The 20243-nt window shown below is 39.7% G+C and overlaps 1 protein-coding gene across 3 annotated transcripts in view; it reads right to left on the bottom strand.

Annotated features, from left to right (window-relative positions):
- LOC134620172 (interleukin-1 receptor accessory protein-like 1-B) overlaps positions 1 to 20243 on the bottom strand; it is a 335420-nt gene that overhangs the window by 168726 nt on the left and 146451 nt on the right. For all 3 annotated transcript variants that reach the window (XM_063466189.1, XM_063466190.1, XM_063466191.1), the window contains 2 exons: positions 18044 to 18230; positions 12925 to 13078 (listed from right to left, as the gene is read on the bottom strand). In XM_063466189.1, coding sequence (XP_063322259.1) covers positions 12925 to 13078; positions 18044 to 18230 — 341 coding nt within the window. The remainder of the gene's footprint in view (positions 1 to 12924; positions 13079 to 18043; positions 18231 to 20243) is intronic.

The following is a 20243-nucleotide window of genomic DNA, read 5'->3' as shown; positions in this document are numbered from 1 at the left end:
TGAGAATGGTCATGAAGCATGCTCTGCACATGCTCCACGCTCTGATATTTTCTCTCCTGTTTCGCCCACATCCTCCCTTGCTGTAAGCTCTGCAATCACATCTCCTCTGTGCTTGCTCCTTTGGTGGCACCAGCAGGTGGAAACCCACCGGGATGCTGAGTGCGCACTACAGTATACGCACACACGCGCGCGCACACACACACACACACACACACTGCTGGATTGATCAGAACGCAGGGGTGAGTTGACTTGCTGGGTTGAGTACTGATGGCAGGGGAACGCATAACAAACTGCCTGCCAAACCACAGGGGGATGGGGCATTGCTCAAAACAAGGGAGCCACGGCAAACAGCTGGGCACAGTGGAGAGTCACAGCACAGAGTGGGGGAGGTGTTGCATGTTGTAAATGTACAGAATAGAGCATGAGCACAAAAGGAATAGTTTCCTCTTTAAAGGGACGGTTCATTTCCAAACCAAATACATGTTCTTCCCATGGCCTGTAGTGCTATGTATCCATCTATGCTGCTTTGATGTTGATTATCCATTTAGTTTTTCTTGTCACTAGTATGTGACAAAACATTTATGGCTAAAATCTGAGCATTTTTACATCCTTTTGTACCAACACAGGCTGGAATTCATCTAGATGGCAATTCATTACAATCCTTTTTGAACATCCATCCGTTTTCTTCCACTTATCAAATACAGGGTCACGGTAAGGCCAGAGCCCATCTCAGCTGTCATAAGGCGAGAGGCGGCACAGGGCCCAGAAAAAGAGACACCTACGGAAAACTTCAAATCATGAATAATGTATGCTTGGCAGAAGGACTCAAACCCAGGAACTGTGAGACGCCCGTCCTAACCACTGCACCACTGTGTTGCCTATGAATAAAATGGCAAAATCATTCATTTACAGATTCTTCTCAACAATAAAGGCCAAATTCAATGTACTACAGAGAAATATCTTCTCTGGAAATGGGTTGTTCAATATCTGACATTGAACAATACTAAAGTTCTTTAATAACTTGTAATAAAAAATATAAATAAAAAAGGGGAATTTGCCAGGATTGGTTTTTACCCCATGTGCTCCCCTATTTAGATATTCTGCAATGTAAGCTAAGCCCCATGGTGCATAGTGCAAGCTAACCCATGTGCATGGTGATATAGTGAGTGGAACAGTGACAAAAAGAAAAGCATTAACATCGAGGTCTGCAAAATTCCATGCAGTCACCAGGCAACCATTGTGGCATTCAGTGCAACTGCATGAAGTGACTACACGGTCACGTGGTGAGTGGCAACCTGCCTCCAAACAATTGCAGTCTGACTCAAGCTGACTGCAAATAATTTCTGTGAAATGCATAAACGTAGACTTCCAACAAATCTGTTTGCGTTGGTCCGTAATCAATCCGAGTCCATCTGCACTGATGAGCGCAACTCAACTCCGACACGTCAGCTGGTTGCCAAGTGGTCGCACAGGATAGTTGAAAAACAGTATATCAAATCAAATCAAATCAAATCAAATCACTTTTATTGTCACATCACATGTGCAGGTACACTGGTACAGTACATGTGAGTGAAATTCTTGTGTGCGAGCTTCACAAGCAACAGAGTTGTGCAAAATACAATAATGTAAAACAAGCAAAATATAAAAATGGCTAATCTAAAAAGTAATAAATATATGTACAATATGTAAAGGTATATACATTACTGAATGATGTATATCTGACTCCAGGATGAACTGCCCCTTTAAAAATCAACTTCCTTTAATAGGAATATGACTCAGTGGGGCTACAAGCATTGTACTGATTAGCAATGAAACAAAGTCAGTTAATCAATCTGGCAATTACCAGAAGAATAAAAGACAACCATTATCATAACTGCTACATCATAAGTCATTTGTCAAGCCAAAGATACTAAATGATGACGCTCTCACTCAAGCCTCTCAAATGATGTTTTACTATAGTGGGCCTGCAAGCTCCCTCAGAGAGGACAAAAGCAAACTGAGAAAACAAGCGCAGGAGATGCAACAAAACACCTTTGATTACGGATACGTTACACTCTATAATATTGCATTATATTATATTTTTGACTGCACCTGCTGTTGCTAATTAATCTCAACCTTACTCTGCCTTTACCTGCTGCCAATACTGCTGGTTAGACAAAACGAAATAAATCACCTTGTTTAGTAACAATCGCAAAAAAGAAAGATATATAGGCCAGTCCATAATAAAATAATCAGTCGCTAAGTATGTTGTTATTATGTGATAATGTTGTAAAAATGATGTTGCATGTGAATTGAGCAAAAAGGCAAAAGTTAATGAACCGCCATGGGAAAGGCAACATTTCACTGATCGCCCTCAAAGCAATTTTGTTAAAGATTTCTCCAGCTGACATGCCTTCTGCAAATTAGAGCTGCACGAGAAAGAAAGCAGAGGAAGACGAAGGGAAAAAAAAGTATCTCATCAACCTAAATCACAAATAAGGAGCGCAACAGCGAAGATAGCTCACTCTGTGTCACAAATGAGACCCAATTATGTCATGAGCCCAAATTAAATTTTGACATGTGGTATGGTCAGCGGAGGGGCACAGCCAGTAATGAATTGAAGCCGAGCAAAATCTAAAACTTCCTTGTTAATAGTGATGAAGAGGAGTGAGCGTGGAAACAATTTGTTCCTAACCTCCAGCCTTTCCAGTCATTAAGGAATTAAAATGTTGATCGCGAGACTTGGAGGTAATGAATCTGAACATTTTCAAAGGAAACATTTGGTGCCATTTAGGCTCAGTGATGAGCGAAATTTGCCCACAGCGTGTCTCGCCAAGGCTTTCGCCATCTCTTACACTGCTTGCTCCAAATGTTCTTACAAGGTAAAAGTCCTTTTTTATTTATATACCTGAATTCTATGTGTGAGAGGAGGTCAAAATCCAGAGATAGAGACTTTAATGGAAGACTTTAATCCACTATTTAGTCCATAAAACATCACATTTAATGGTTAAAACTGATGATATTTCCATGTTCAAGTTTTAGATTTTGCTCCAAAGCTGCACTGATGTAACTCAGGATTTTGTTTACTGTAGAACCATAAGATAGACCTCGGGTGGCAAAATGTCACATAGATTTCTGAATGGGGTTATCGTTACCTGTGTCCTTTTGCAACCTGATGCTCAATTTGGTGCCGCAGTTGACTGCACAATTTAGTGGGTGTCAGTTGAAGAAGAAGATAAAGAAAAAACAAAAAAAACAAAAAACAAAAAACCCCCAGACTTTTCCATTACAGGCAGTAAAGAAAAGCCTCTGGTTCTGCCTTTCGCCTCTGATTGATATTTCGGGCTTGACCGGGGGTATGAGATTATGGCAGCAGTGGGACGTGACAAATAGTGGGACAATAGCTGGGGCAGAAAATGAAGGTGATAAAAAAATATATATATATGGTACTGTAAATCATATAATGCTAAACCAATAATAACACAAAAAAGCCTGCCATCTCAGATTTGGTGCTCTGTTCAGAGTTATCCTGCTGTTTGGATACGTGTTTGCGGAGCCTTCTCAGAAATACAAGCATACTGAAGTTTTTTCGTAACGTCATAAATGTGCACGTGACACTCCCCCCCATTCAGATTCTCTGGAGATCCCCTTTTAGTAATTGGGTTGGGAAAATAACCAGTGGGGCCCATGAAAAAAAGATTTCAATTGATAAAAATGACATCCATCATGTTTTAAGAGCTCTTCTCTCCACCTGAAGTGCGTTTCATAACTGCATATGGCTCCCTTCCTGCTCCCAGAGAATCTGCCTAGAGACAACATTAACCACCTATCCCAACATTTTCCCATTTTCCATCTAGGTCACCCATGTGTCCCTGTATTAATAATTATTTAAATATATGGAACCTTAATGAAACAAGCAAGAATCTTTGTGATTTAATAAACAACCCTTTAACGTCATCTTACAGCCCTGTTTTCTGCCTTCTTTTACCCAGACCTGAAAAAATATGTTTCAAATCAAAATATAGCTTTTCTGTCTTGCTAATTACTGTTCTGTATCATTTGAGACTGTGTCTTTATTACTTTAGAGTTATAAAACTCATTTGTAATGTCTGCATTTCACTAACAATGAACAAAACAAGCCAAAGATGACCTCATTTTACTGCTGTGCTTACAGGGCGCTTACAGCTGGGTGACCTGCTGTCAGCTAGCAGTATGGCCAGTAAGAATGAAAGGGTTATTTTTGTGAAAATTACTGAGAACAGTTTCACCGCCCACCCTTAATTGGGTCTGCTCGTTCCATACATTTGAAATATTATTAGCCCTTTAAAATGGCTGTAATCGGTCCCATACTGTTATTTCTCCCATACAGTCATTGGACACTTTATTAGCTACATTGCGATCGTTATCATGCCAGAAGCAGCCATAAGAACACGGTACATTGTCGTTGTAAAGAGATGGACATGGCCATCGACAATACTGGGGTAAGCTGTGACATTTAAACAAAGCTCGGTTGGTACTAAGAGGCCCAGAGTGTGCCAAGAAAATATCCCTGACTCTATTTCACCAACACCAGCAGCAGCCTGAGCTATTATTACAAGGCAGGATGAATCCATGCTTTTGTGCTGTTTACACCAAATTCTGACCTTACTGTACCTTCTGAATGGCACAGCAGAAATTGAGACTCATCAGTCAGGCAACATTTCTTCTAATCGCCTATTGTCTAATTCTGGTGGAACTCATAGCCTCAGTTTCCTGTTTCTGGCTGACAGTAGTGCCACCTGTTGTGGTCTTCTGCTGCTCGTCCACCTCAAGGTTTCATGTGTTGCGTGTTCAGAGGTGCTTTTCTGCATATCTCGGTTGCAACAAGTGGTTATTTGAATTATGGTTGCCTTCCTATCAGCTCAAAGCAATCTGGCCATTGTCATTGTGACTTCTGGCGTCACTGAGAGAACTCACTGGATATTTTCTCTTTTTCAGACCGTTCTCTGTAAACCCTAGAGATCGCTGTTTCTGAAATAACTAACACCAACAACCACACCATCATCTTGATCATGTCTACTTGTTACCGTAATTGATTGTCATTCAGGCCACCTGAATGGAAGTAATAAGCAGTGTGCTGTGTACATGTTATATTAGAAACAGATCCCATGGTTGGAGTCAGATGGAGCCATTACTTTGTTTACCTTCACTTAAGGTTAAGCATCAAAGACACTCGGTTTGGTTTAGGAAAAAAAGTCATGGTTAGGATTTCAAAATGCATCCTTTTACCTTGTAAAGAATATGTTATAGCTAGATTAACATATTTACCACAAAGATGCTAAATACACGTCTTCGCACAACCAATAGAAGTTTCCAGATAAATAAAATCAATTTATCACTGATTCCCAAAAATAATGAAAGGCTACTGAACCACCTAGAAGGTGGAGGAAAGGGATAATTGGCAATGTGAATGACTAACAAAAACTAATAATGGTCATTCAAGGGGCAGGTAACATCCAGATTGTTCACCCATTCACCACGCTATATTAACTTTGCACCGAAGCACCCAAGGAAAAGCCAGAAGTTAGGAAAAGGATACATTTTTAGCCCATTTCCACAGCAACCAGATGTTTGAGTGACAATCTTAATTAATCCGCCGCATCCCTACTGTGAAGTGATGTGTGCCGAGAACAGCACACATAAGGACTTGTGCCACTGCTTCAGAGCGGCGTTAGGGTGTGAAGATCATATTTTCTTGCCAAGGACATGACATAAAAAAGGTCAAAAACCTATAATGAACTAAGTCCTGAGATTCACCATCTGTTTCTATTATCACTATTTTTTTAAACAGGTCTAAAAACTTAAATTTGACTATGCAAGCACAAAAAAACATGACACACTTTAATTTTGTAACTTAGCATAATGGTGCGTTACAATAAATAACTCACTCTTTAGGCTTCAAAGAGTGTTAACGCACCATCGACCACAGCGGGAGACAATGAATTCATTTCACAGAAGACTCACAAAACAGGGACAAGCTTCATTTTTATTCATAAGTACGTTCTTTAATAAAATGACAAAATATCAAAAGGTAATGACATAAGAAAGATACAACAATTAATAAACCTCATCAAGCACCTGCTGATTACATGGTGTATCCAATTCACTAGAACAAAAGGATTACTTTCTAAATCCACTCAGCTCTGTCTTTTCTTCACTGGCACTTTGACTAAATTAATTATCTTCCATCAATTAAAGGACATATTATATTTCAGCCTTCTTCATATGTTAATGAGTCAACTAAGGGATGGGAGAGATTTGGGTAATAGCCATCAAATGGCACGGGTAGGACAAATGCTCTACTTGGTAGAACAGAAAAGAGGTAGGCGTGTCATACTGGGCTGAGGAGGTAAATAGTTTGAGTGGTTAGAGGCCGTGTTAACATTTTACTGTCCACAAAATTAGTTTAGACTGTAAATGACTGAATGCTGAGTGGATATATGAAGTTACTGCTGCTGCTGTTCTTGTGCCACAAGCTATTTATGTTCCTTTCACCGCCACCACCAAAACAAATGCCACATTTAGTTTTACTCAGCAAAACTAAAGTCATCTGGCTCCTCCTGAAGAACAATAGACTGGACCGAAGTATTAGAAAGTCAATATGTTTCAGCTGTAGCATTCATCATGGTGACAGAATTGCATATATTATAGGTAATGACATCCAAGATGTGCCGGGCAGGGATGCCCGTCACCCCCAAGAAAAAAAAAAAGATTTCCCTAAAGCCTCAGATGTTTCAGCTGAATGTTATAGTTGTGTTACTCTGTGACTCTTTTGCTATATTGTCACTATGGTATTTCATCAGTTTGTTTTATTTAGCTTACCAGAATTCGATTCAACTCTATTTGTTTTATATAGCACCAAATCACAACAACAGTTACCTCAAGGTGCTTTATATTTTAAGCTAAAGACCCTACAGTAATACAGAGACAACTAATCTAAGAGTCCCTTACCTATAGGTGGTTTGTGGAAGCTGCCATTATGACCTGTAACTTTGAGAGTGGCAGCCTCTAGAGTTAAGTGCCTAAACAGCAGTACCTTTTTGGGCAGGCAGGTTGATGTAAAAGGAAGGGGTTGAGTTAGATGACCTTTTACCGTTTGTCTGAGGTCTAATGCTAATCATACAGACAGCTGGAGATGTTGTGGTGTAGTTGGTGTATTGCAGTGTGGGTTCTTTGCAGACCGGGGTGCACAAAAACCAGGCAGGCATGCATCTGTCTGCTTGGACTCTCACTCTCACTGTCTAATTGATCACAGAGTGGAATGTAGTGGGCTCGTGGACATGGAAAGTATAATCAAGCCATAATGCATCGCAGATGTAACCTTAACTTAAATGCTATATTTAGGATAAAGGGAAATAAACTTTATTATTATAGACTGATTATTTTTCTGTGCTCAGTGACTGCAAACAAAGGGGAAAAACAATTTAATAAAAACAAAAATTACATTTTCACTGCCTGGAATAACAGTTAGGATTGGGGTTGGTGCCATCGCCGAAGATGACTTAGACCTCAGAGGGTTAAAAGAATACAGCCAAACTGCATTTACGGCTGGCTGAGATCTTATCACAGTCCTGCTGTGCCTTTGAATGCATGCAGCTCTGGAATTGTTGGGCAATTTATCTTGTCCAGATAAGATAAACATTATACAGATAAGATATACACTTGTAGAGAGCATGTTGCTACCGTAAAGTCAATGTTTCACATATGCCCAAGAAAACGACAATAGAACTCTAATCATCTGCTGCAATATGTCTTTATGATTTCTGAAAATAAATGTTAAACATGAGGAACTTTAGTAATTCTAAAGTATCTCAGGGTGAAAGCAATAAACAGTCATGATCTCCACCTGAAATTCATGTTCTACAGTTATACTGCGCTTGTGTTAGACCTCATAGTCTACATTTGCAGAAAACAGCCCCCAGCTTATAAATGCATCACAGAGAACACACAGGGAAAGGTTCCCATCACTCAAGAGCAGTGGTCTGGCCCAGGAAACAAAATAATGCCCCTCCCTCCTCCCATTTCTAGCCAGTCATGTTGCTATGCAATAATATTCAATAGTAAGCAAGGCCCTGAAATAGCGCGACACTACCCAGCAAGAAAGCATTGTTCACTCAAGAGAAATTGGTTTTGAAAGTGCCAGACTGAAAGACTGTTAAAGAAATGTTGCATCAAAAATTGCTTTAAGCCACAAAGCTACCATAGTGTCAGATCTGTCAATTCAAAATGTTCAGACTTGAAAGACATGTAAAATATGGGGTGAAAGGGATGAGTCGGTGTAAGGAAGAAGGCAGGAACACTTAATGTTGAGAAATATTTTCATGATTGTTTTCAACCTCTCAGGCATTTTGGTTATTTACGGGCGCCGCACACAACCAAATACACTTCATCGCAATGCGGTGCAAAAAGAAGAAGAAGAAAAGCGGGTTAACAGCATCAGTCCCAGCTCATTAGCCACACTGACAGTCTATTTTACACACCAAAGTTGCTGCTCTCCTGTATCTCTGTTTCATCACCGTTTCTTTATTCTGTGCTGTTTAATCTAAGACATCAAACAGTGCACCTTACAAAGAAGTCATAAAACCACAAATTTCATTTAAAAATGAATGTCGCTTCCAATCACCCGGTGAGGGAGCTCATTATGATTTTAGCTGTGCTCATTATAATCAAATGGAGTCTGACCTTTTGTCCCACTGCACTGCTTTGAGAGCGGCTGTAGGCTGTTGATAAAGAGGGGAGTGACAAGGGTTTTAATAGTGAATTGTAATTTTCTGTCCAAGGTTGAAGATAATATTATATGAAGGTTCATGTATACTTATTCCAGATTAGAAACGAAAGTATTCAGATGTAAAGTTCAGGTCTGGACAACTATCTAGAGTCCTTGAATCCCTTTTGCAAAACAGGAACGCAATTAACAGTAAAGACTTGCCATTATCCGATGTTGTTTACCATCTTATACGAAAGTTCCCAGAATTACTCAAGAGCTGCACTTTAGAGGAGCTATATTTGGTCAAGTAGATGTTGCCAACAATGACGACACCCAACACAGCACTAACCCATATTTTACTGCGTCATCTGTATTGATTACCAAAAAGATATCCAGGCTCTCATTAGTATTTTGGGAGACGACGCCATTTAGAGTGAGTTAGATTGAATGATTGGAAATAAAAGGTCCCGCTAGATTTCTCATGCTTGACAGAAATTGGGGACAAAACGTACTCATGTTGGTTGAACAGCCAGGGAGTCCAGGAGGATATGTGCAAGAAAACACTAAAATTCTACAAATACAGAATTGCAAAGCACACAGCAGCAACAACAGCGTGATTCTGGACCCCCAACTGACTTTATAAAAAAAACAAGTCAAGCAGCTATGGCAGGAGAAAGAGTCCTTCGTACATTGTAGTGTTACTTGATTTCCTAACCAAACATCACATTAAAAAAAACAGCTATTCCCACTGCTCCCTCTCTGGCGTGTATCCACGATGCTGCAGTTCTGGAAACATGAGGAGGAACCCAACGCATATAAATGTTTCACATTTTTCTCAAGCCTTCAGGTTATGTACACAACTCCACGCAAACTCCCAACAAAAACAGTAACTCTGAAAGTGACTCAATGATCCAAAAGTCCATGGTTACTTGGTGATTTTTCCAACTTCCTGTGTTGTGATAATTTGACAGCCATGTGGCAAAATGGAAGGACATAGTGATGATTGTAAATAAGCTCCTTGCTTAGCCAAATTCACCACAAATCTTGGCACGTCAGCCAAGATTTGTGGTGAAATAGTATGTTTATCAAGAAATATCTTATATTTTCTGTATCTAACTAAACATTAAGCCTATACTCATCCTAGTTAGATGAAAGGCGCCATGATACAACAGTCATATTGCGAAAAAATTCTGTTGCTTTTAAAGGTGCTACAGAAATACATTTTTAATTGAATTGAAAATGGTGTTTGGAGACCAACGCGCAACCACAATTACTTTGATTGTGACCAATGGACTTGGTTTCTTCAAAGACGGCGACCAAGTCTGCAACCACTCGCAGTCAAGTCTGCTATCAGTTTGCAACTGCATCAGGTAAAATTAGTAAACATCAGAATGAAATAGACACTCATCAAAGTTGCTTTTATAAAAAAACAGATCCAGAATACAAACAGCTGGCAGCCAGATAAGCTGAGTCTCATCTAGTTGTGTTCATTAACAAAGACTCATTCAGACTGATGGCAGCATGTTGGTAATTTATCTGGATTTATAAATGAGACAGCAATTATTTGCAAAACTTCAACAATCTGTCTGAGTCAATGCAGTTGGAGTCAAACTGCAATAGTCTGTAGACAAGTCGCATTCCACCGGGCAATCTATGCTTTACGATCGAAAGGTGAACGTTTAATACTCTCAACTTCTGGGCGACAATTTGGTCATGGCAACTGGTTGTAATTGATGACTGAAACTGAAAAAATTCAATGCAATCACCAGGCAACCACTCATTCTTGGTTAGCGGTTGCCTGGTGGAGGTGGTCATCCTGTTTTTAATCTAGTGCCACATGGTTAAAAAATGATGTATGAACTGAATTGTAGCCCAAAAATCAAGGCACAGTTAGTTACAAACTCTTATGTCTTAATTTGGAAGAACAGTTTGTTTGCGATGCTGTTTTGTTACTTGTAGAATTTCATCCTTTATTTTTCCCATTGGCCTTTTAGATAGAAATATAATGTGGATAAATGGCTGACAATTTCCTAAACAATTGAACTCTAGAATGCTTGTTAACATGATTAATTGAGAAAATTAGACAAACTTGGGTGCTTTGCCCAAACAAACAAACCAAAAAAAACAATTTAATATGAAGCCAGTGGATGCTTATTTTTAAGCGTTCTTTAGGAATTTTGCAAAGCTTATTTACTGTGATTCCACCAGAATATGAAAGCTTGTGCAATTGCTGATCTAAACACCAAGCGCAGGAGCTCTTTCCAAGAACAAAACCCTTTTCCTTAGGACACGATGTGTTTCATGTGTGCAGAAGCACAGACAGCAGACAGAACCAGGAGACACATCAAAACTACAGGCTAGTTAGCATGATCGGTATAGCCACCATGGCAGCGCTGCACAAAAGAAAACCGCTCCGTGCAAAAACTCCAAACTTCTTCAATCAAAACTGGAAAATATATAAATAAATCCAAAACTCTGAGGAAAGCAATTCTGTCTAAAAGGAAAGCAACTGAGCCAAAAGCAGAGTGAACACTGGCGTTGCTTTCCAAAAGATAAAAAGAACTCCAAGTTTCGAGAAATAACAATAGGAACTTGTATTACACTTTTTTGCCTCGAGGCACACAATTGCATCTTAAAACTTACAGCAAAGGTCAGAATGGGTAAAAATTGTTCAGTTTACATCCTAACAGCTCCAGCCAGAGACCTACTGCTGCTGTGGAATTAGACAAAAGTCATTCTAATCACTTCAACAAAAAGGAGACGCATATTGATCTATTAATTTTTCCAGACCATTTAAGGGCTCTCGCACCCTGGGTGAGAGAACCAAAAGAAAAGCAAAAAAAAAAAAAAAAGTATCCACACCTCTAGCAGACTGCTTGAAGGGTGTATTTCTTTTGAAAAAGTCATAAATGCCTCCTTTACTGCCACGGCCCAATCATCAATCATCTTTTGCTACCTGTTTTGAAATGCTGAATGTCTCTACAGTAGATAGAGAGATTAAGACTGTTGGGATGACATTTTGAGGCTGGTGAGAAAATGATGTATGACTTTGCTCGGCCTTCGCTGGAGTCTCTCAAAAAAAAGAAAAGAAAAGGCACTACAATGTGCAATCCAGTAGCAGTTAAAAGCCATCGCTCCGTCTGACCGTCACACAACAATGGAGGTGATGATGACGACGGCTGTGCTGAAACCTAACAGTTTCTCCGCCTGTCCCAAACCTCTTCCCTCTGCTCTTCCTCTTTTTCTTTTTTTTCCTGTTTTTTTTTTTTTCCCAGCCGTGCGTCATCTGGCATTTGTTTGTATCCTTGCAGACATGAGCTAGCACAGGAAAGGTGCGCCGAGCCAAATGAGTCACAGAGAGGAGAAGCTGTGGTCGTATGAAGGCAGTCAAAAGAACACGAGCTCCACTTTTACATTAGCATTTTCCACTGGTTCAGATCAGCCATGCCGGACCGTTTTATATCCAGCAAGCAACCTTATTTCCCTGAAGATTGATCATGTTTAAAGCTTGGTAGTGAGGAAACTTTAGTAGGAGTTCTAGCATAAGATTCAAATAAATAAAGCAGGCAACAATAAAAAAATTATGACTCTGTTTATTGATCACACACTTTACTCAGGAAAACTCTGTAGCCTGATTCCCTTCTCATACTATATGCCTTTCAAAAAAAAAAAAAGGAAAAAAAAGAGAGAGAGAGATAATTATTAAATTAAAATTGTGGGATAGTGCATGGCTTGTCAACCTTGGCTGTGACACTGACAAGAAATCTGTCACCTGCTTTAGGTTCAGACTTAAATATTTCAGCAGCCTTAAGAAAAAAAAGTGCTGAAGTGGCTCTGGGTGAATTCCACTGCTAAGCAATTAAAGCAGCCTGGAAGTCACAGCAATGCTATTGACTGCGACACTTTGGCAAAAGGTGCAGTGATCAGCTTTAAAAAGCTTAATTTTGTTTTTTTTTAAGCGACCCGAAGCAACTGTGGAAAATAATCACCAGACAGTACGCTCAGAAGCATTAGCAACAAAAAAGATGTTCTGTGGAAGTACATTTGTTTAGAAATTCATTGAATGACAATGGATTTTCCATTGATCTTTCTGCGTGCGGTTCGTGGCACTTATTTTTGCTGGAGTTTCTACTTCAGTGAAAATCGTCACAAAAGCAGCAGGAGGGAGAAAAATGAGGAAAGGCAGGATACTTCCTTACCTGTGACTGATAGCTCAGTAGTCCTTCGCACCACAAAGTTCCCAAACGGCACTTCACACGTGTAATTCCCAATGTCATCTTCCCGTACTTCCTTGATGGAGAGAATGTCCTTCTTCCTTTCAATGGTTTGTCTCCACTGCTTTGGCTTGCACTCCTGTTTTTGTTTTTTCAAAGACAAACCAAGAGCATGGAGATACAACTTGTAAATGTAAAGCATGAACACTGGTTTCTTTAAAGTAAGAGGGTGGGGCTACAACAGTTTTCACATTTCCAGTATCGACTGGTATGATGACAAACTTGCATTCAAATGTTATATAATCTGTACCCTGGACATCATGAACCGAACCAATGAAAGACCCCAGTCAGTGTTAAGAACTTTAACTACACATTTAATCCTTCAGATATTTAATATAAGAAAAAGAAGTGCAAAAATAAGTTTTTTGACACGATAAAGAAATGCTGCTGTAGTAACTGAAAGACATCTGTCAACACGACTTTTGTCCTTTCAAATCCAAACAAATCCTGAAAACACAGTTAGAAACCAATCGCATATAAGAAATGAATGTGCAAAATGACATATTTGCAAAGTTCTGGTATATCACTGTGCAGACTGTAATTATATTGACAGAATGTCTTATTTTACTTTTTATTCATTATTTTTTTGTTTATTGTGAACTCATTGTGAAAAAACCCATACAATTCTATACTAGATAGTAAAAAAACAGGAACTTTCTGTTATTTAATTATTTATTTTGCTGTAGTATAAATGTGGGGAAGTCTTTATTGGGAGGACAAGCAGCAAAACTTATGAAAATACAGTTAAAATTCTAAATTTATGCCCATACATTTGTGCTGAGCTGATTTTCTCATTTCTATTGCTCCAAACAACTGAGAACATATAAACTTCAAACTAAAATGATTTAGTAACTTTTTCTGCATCCTTAGCTAATTATTAATTATTTTTATTGAAAGTACTGTGCAAAAGTCTTGAGCCTCCCCTCATTTCCTTGTATTTCGTTTATATTTCAGAGTCAGACTTTCTTCAGTGATTGCTGTCTAGGCTTTCTAAACGTCTTTGGCTGTTTATCTCTCATTTTCAGGTCAGTGTTTGTACCTGACTATTTTCAGAAGAATGTCTTTTTCATCTGTTTGTTAAGCCACTTAACATTGACCTATGAATAAACTAAACATAAAGAGGCACCTAATGCAAATTATGAACCAGTGTTGTTCTATATATAACAGCAAAGAACCATTTTTTTAATTGTTTGGGCACTTTTTCACCTTTTTCATAGATTCAACTAAAGAAATTGAACAAGTTATATATTTTTTGCTGCAGGCTGCTACTAACAAAGATAAAATAGTTTGACAGGCTAAATAGTATTTTGCACCAACAATGTAAGTTCCAAAGAGCTATTAGCTGAAAACAGTGTGTCCTTAATAAATTTAAAGAATTTAGACAAGTAGAGGACAAAAGATGACATATCAGGCCTAAAAATCTATTTGCAGCAGATGAACAGTATCTGAAAGTCATGTCCTTAAGAAAGAAGAAAAAAATCCAGCAAAAACCTGACACAGGATCTAAGAGATGAATCTGATACTTCAGATAATCCATCTATTGGTCATTGAAGCCTCATCAGAAATGGCCTGAGTGGAAGGGTGGTTGTGAAGAAGTCATTCTTAAGGAAAGGTTAAGGCTGAGGTTTGCCAAATTACACAACAACTGGAGTAAAAATCAGAGGCAAAAGGACCTGCAGATTGAAGGATCCAAATTTGAAAATTTTTGAGTTAAATGATCCCAAATGTGCACATGTGTGGACATAAACAGACAGATACAATAGTGAGTGTTTACAGCCAAGTGGAGGCTCTGTCATAGTTTGGGGCTGCATCTTGTCAAAACTAATGGAATTATAAGTGGAGAAAAGCGCCATCAGATTTTGATCCACCATGCAATACATCTGGAAAACGCCTAATTGCCAATGGCTTTATTATTCAGCATAGCAATGATCCCAAAGAAACTGTCAATGCATAAAAACCAGATGGAAAAAACACACAGTGGAACACTATCAGTCATGGATCGGCCTCCCCAGACCCGTACCTCAACATTATTGAATCTGTGTGGGATCATGTTGACAGAGAACAGCATAAAAGGGAAGCTCTGTTTGACTTATTTACTGGATTCCCGTGTATGTTTTCAGCTTTTATATTTCTCATTTTCTTAGCAAAATGAAAAGGAAGTATCAAGATTTTTGCACAGTACTATATATTGCTTGGATTTATTGATCTCCTTTGTCTACTAGATTTGTGGTGTTAAATTAAATACTTGAGATCACAGTTTTATGACCAAATGCTCTCAGTGCTTTTTCTGTATTAATTGTTATATCTGAATTTACCATACTTTCACATCGATGCCTGTCAGATTCAGTCTCAGCTTCAAAGTATAACAGATTTTAAAAACAAAACAACTAAATCTGTAGAGAACCTCTATAACTAAACACCGTATCATAAAATACTCCAGCAGCTTTATAGCAGAGAGACCTCATATCATATCACACAGCACACAAACTTTGTTTGATGCCAGATTTCAGACATTAGTTTAGTGAGCTCCCGTTGTCCCGACACAAATACTCTTTTAAACTGTGATGTATGAGACTGGGTGCCTGCGCATTTATCATTCTGAGGCAGGACTGCAGCACCAAATTAAGCTGCACCACCTATTTGTAAAATCATTACTGGGTTTATCTGTAAGTTCCCTCCTAAACTCTTAGTGATTTTAGGATTTACTTCATTGGGTTGCATCATCAGTATTTGCTCGGTTGCTTGGTAACATCTCTGGAGCCAATCAGAGGCAATCAGTGTGAACAGGAAATTATTTCAGCATCAGAAGCTGTAAGAGCCCAAAATAACACACTGAGGCCAAATTATATATTCAATTTATCTGTCAATTGGAAAAAATAAGCACCAATTTAATAATATATATTAATACACATATTAAAAAAAAAGATTTTTTATGTGAGAGTATATTCAGTCAGAGTGAATAAGAAACATTACATTATATTGGCCTAATGGTCTGCAGTTTCAGGCCTTTCATTGTAAATTCGTCTTAAATTAGAAAACTATTATTAACTTAATGGGTTCATTAAAGGGGGCTAATTCTGTTCATTTTCATCTACATATTTTTATCTTGGACTTTACTAGAGTAGCTTTGCATGATTCCAAGTTCAAAATAATTCCTATTTGTTATACACTGTAACAGTCTCTAAAATAAGCTTCTTTTTTTTTTTAGCTTCATTTCTTCTTTTATAAGTCAGTTTTCCACTGATTTGCTGCCCCTCGAAATCAGACAATTTGAACAGATGGTGGGTCACACCCAACCACCTCTATCCAGCGTATGAAGGTTCAGTCACACAAGGCTAGAGGCTGGCTGACAAAACCTCCTTGCAGTTGCTTTGATTACTAGCAGACTGTCACAGTCGCCTGTAGTTTGCATGGAAAACTTGTCTGAAAACCATTTACTAACTAACCATGAAACAGTAGTTGAACTTCTAAAAGTGAGATGCAAATTAGAAACAGAGACCAAATTTCCCACGTGTGGGACTAATAAAGGTTATCTTATCTTATCTCATCTTATCTTAAATGTGCTGATTTATATGATAAGAAATAATTTGTACAGTGAAGGTAAACAGTCTACATTTCCGGTTAGCATCATGCTCTTCAGAGTTTGCTAGTTGGCAAGTGTTTGCAGCCAAGTTATTATATTATTGTTATAGTTTCTACAGAAACTATAACAATCTGTTAGCAACCAAAGTAACCACAAGGTTTCCTGGGCAATATGCACTTTTCCGTAGTTACCGGTGGTTACCAGTGGGTCCAGTACAGTCTGTAGGCCTGTGTGTCAGAGAAACCAAGCATTTTATAATATATATTTTGCACAAGACATTTTCATTAAGGTTAATTAAGGTGACTCTGCTACGCAATGTTGGTTCTGGAGTTGAGTTTTAAGCTCTTTTCTCTATACTTTGACCTGCCTCAGTCTTGTGGCGTTTCTTGACTCCTTTGCTCAATTATGGACATCACTGTTGGCACTACTGTGTCATAACATGAGGCTAGGAATCCTTTTTCACTACACAAGCTTTAAGGAAACCTCCGTTCTCATAGTGACACATGTCAAGAGTTCTAAACATAAGCAAAAAGTGAGAATGACAACATCAGCACGGATAACAAATTTGTACAGAATGTGATAAATGTGAAAATCATTCTTGGTACTGGTTGTTTCCTTTCACATCAAAATCTGGCTCTGTGTGCCCATGTCAAACAAGCAGCAGGGAGCAGATTCCAACAGAGAATGACAGACCTGGCTACTCTATAACTGCACTGACAAAATACTGTGTATCGTAGGATTGGTTTCTAACTGTGTTTTCAGTATTTGTTTGGATTTGAAAGGACATTTTTCCTATGTGCACATGTGTTAAAAATGGAGTTCAGCTTGTAATGAAGAGACTAGCTTTTAGTTTCAGTCACTGATAAATTTACCTGATCAATTAAAATCTGTGAATAGCTGGTAAACACTACACTGGAGCCAGGTACACACAGAAAACAACCTAAAGTACAACATGAGTCTTATTTTCTATCTCCACAGCCCATGTAGCCACGTAGGTGGCGATCATGAAGTAAGCATGGACTTTTAGAAACAGCCTTTCAAATTTTGGGCCACCTGAGGCAAAAGAAACTAGGGCACTGTGGGAAGCGTCTTGCAGGATTGAATCAGCCCACCAACAAAGTGAGAGCCAATAACTGGAGGGTGTGGATCCCACTGGCATTATCTGCTATTTTAATTTGATTCCGCGGGAAATGGAAGTGGCCACCTAATCAAGCACACTTTCACATTTGATAAATTGGCCCCCGAGCTGCGCCTACGAGCTCTGGCAAAGAGGCCTGTTGGACACAGAAGGCCTGCCAGGTCGGTTCCACTGTGGGCCTCCCAACTCTCCACACAGCAAGCAATATTTTTCTCTTTTTGTTTGACCGCTTGAAAATTTGGTATTTAAAGCTAAGTTTAACCTAAACACGACCCTAACCCTTTGTTGATAGAGTGATTGCTGATGAAAAACTCGAACCATACCTTGTACCACACGATCTCAGGCTCCATTCCTTGCTGTACATAATCCTCAATGCCTGGGCAGATGATGTCTTTGCTTTTGCTCAGCTCCGCCTTCTCAAAGAACCTCATTTTGGAGTTGTAGCAGAGGTCTGTGTCATTCTCCGCCACCGTGAGGGACATGGACACCTTCATGCAATACGTGGAGTTCCTGCAAAAGATAAAACGTTAACAAATCGGTCAGTGTAACAAATGGACCCGCGTCACTTTTTGAGCTCTTGCCAGCTGCCGAGCCGAGAAGCTGTCAGCAGTCCATCTCTGAGCCGTTCAATCAAAAACTCTGCGAGGCTAATTCCTGGGATTGAATGTGAATCATTAAACGCAGCAGAAGGAGATACAGAGAAACCTTGATTTCTTTTAAAGGAAAACCTGCCTTTAATGCTGAATAACTACTGATTCCAACAATGAACAGCAGTGATGCATAATCAGCTTATCTGTGCATATGAATATATATATTTGTATATATACAGTACATGTGTCCTAATGAAAAACCAATGGGTGTTAATGAAGAGCTAGAGCGCTTACAGTCAACAGCACTCGAAGACTGCCTTTTGTTTTCATGCGTTTCGCAGATACAGTGCGAGCTAGCAGAAAATGACTTGCTACAACTGATGTACTGTAAGTGCTCAGGTCATACACATAAAGAAGAGAATTTATAACGCGAGGGAGAGACGGCGTAAAATGCAAGATTACTTGTGATGTTTGGAGACTCCATGCTCGCCTGGCCTCGCAGATACGGCCGAGTATTTATCCACGCTGGAATAAACATTTCATTTTACTGCTCGGCACTGCGGCGCGCACCTTCAGTGATTTGTGTCTCTAAATGTGAGTCGAGCGCTCGTATGCAGGCACGCACTGCATATGCAGAAGCTCGAGGTATCCTGGATGAGATCTAGGCCTGCCTGAGTGGGTGCCGCTTCACGCACAGCCCCGTGAGAAGAAGCGATCCAGCTGCTAAGCACAAGCAGCGATCCTCTTTGTGTCATTAATGTGACAGCGATTTTGAGATCGGATCTGCTGCTCGAGTAATTCTTAACCCAACTTGGGGAATCGATGAAGCCATTGATTCGCTGGGAAAGTTGTGCTATTTAAAGGAGGGGGGGAACAGAAGCAAAGGTCCTTGATGATCAATTTATTCAATAGGGGCACCTTTTCTTTGCCCAAACCGCCTAATAAGACTGTCACAATTGACAAGTACTCTTCAGCCCTACTGCAGCAAATCCCCCTCCTGGTTAAAAGACCAACAAATTGGCAGTGTTTAGGAAAATCTCACAGCTAATTTTCCAACTAAAGCTGGTTACACAAATTGAGCTGAACCAACAAACAATTACAAACATGTTAAATCCTTACATAATTGTGAGGCATTAGCTGCCTCGTGGATTAGCGCGAAAACACACTGGTCTTCACCACAGTGTCTGCAAACAATCCCCCCCCCCCCCCCCCCCCCCTCCCACCACCACCACCCCCCTACACTCGAACTGGACGCGCTCCTCTTACTGTAAAGTGTGCCATTTTTCCTGAAGCCCGGATGCAAATGTGACATGATGTGGAGATTATCCCAGACAACTTCTACCAGATGGACACCTGTGCAAATGAGATCCCACGGGTGCGCTCTCTTCCCTGTTAAATATTCTGGGCAGCGCTGATAAACTCGCAGGCTGGTAGCGAGAGAGAGGGAGAGACAGAGAGCGAGAGAGAACTGTGTCATCTGCTCTGCATGAGTGATCGATGGTGCGGGCCAACACTCTGTCCTACGATGTCTTTCCAGCATTTCACATCCATCACTGACGCCTTTTGAGCCTGGAGAAGCTGGACGATCTCTTGACTATCCACTCAGCATGTGTGCAGTCATATTCAAGAAGCCCGCTCAAAGAATAGAGCAGGGAAAATTATCCTCCCACACCACACTGGAGGACTCGACTGCACGCCATGCAATGTAAACTCCTTGTGGATACAGTGATAACAAGCTAGGTGATACCATGGCATTAATGGGTGCGAGTGCCTGTCAAACGTGTCAGACTGAAGAGGATATGCAATGTCGTGGCAATGATAGATAGCATCCTGCATACATCAACCTGGAGAAGAGTAAGGCTGACAGCTATGGTATACAGCTGGAGGGCAGGCAGAGGACTTGAGATGCAATATGCAGCAAATTCAGTGAAAT

This window comes from Pelmatolapia mariae, linkage group LG23 (assembly GCF_036321145.2).
Source record: "Pelmatolapia mariae isolate MD_Pm_ZW linkage group LG23, Pm_UMD_F_2, whole genome shotgun sequence".
Classification (NCBI taxonomy): Eukaryota; Metazoa; Chordata; class Actinopteri; order Cichliformes; family Cichlidae; genus Pelmatolapia; species Pelmatolapia mariae.
The sequence above is the reverse complement of the archived record's forward strand: the minus strand, read 5'-3'. Positions and strand labels throughout refer to the sequence as shown.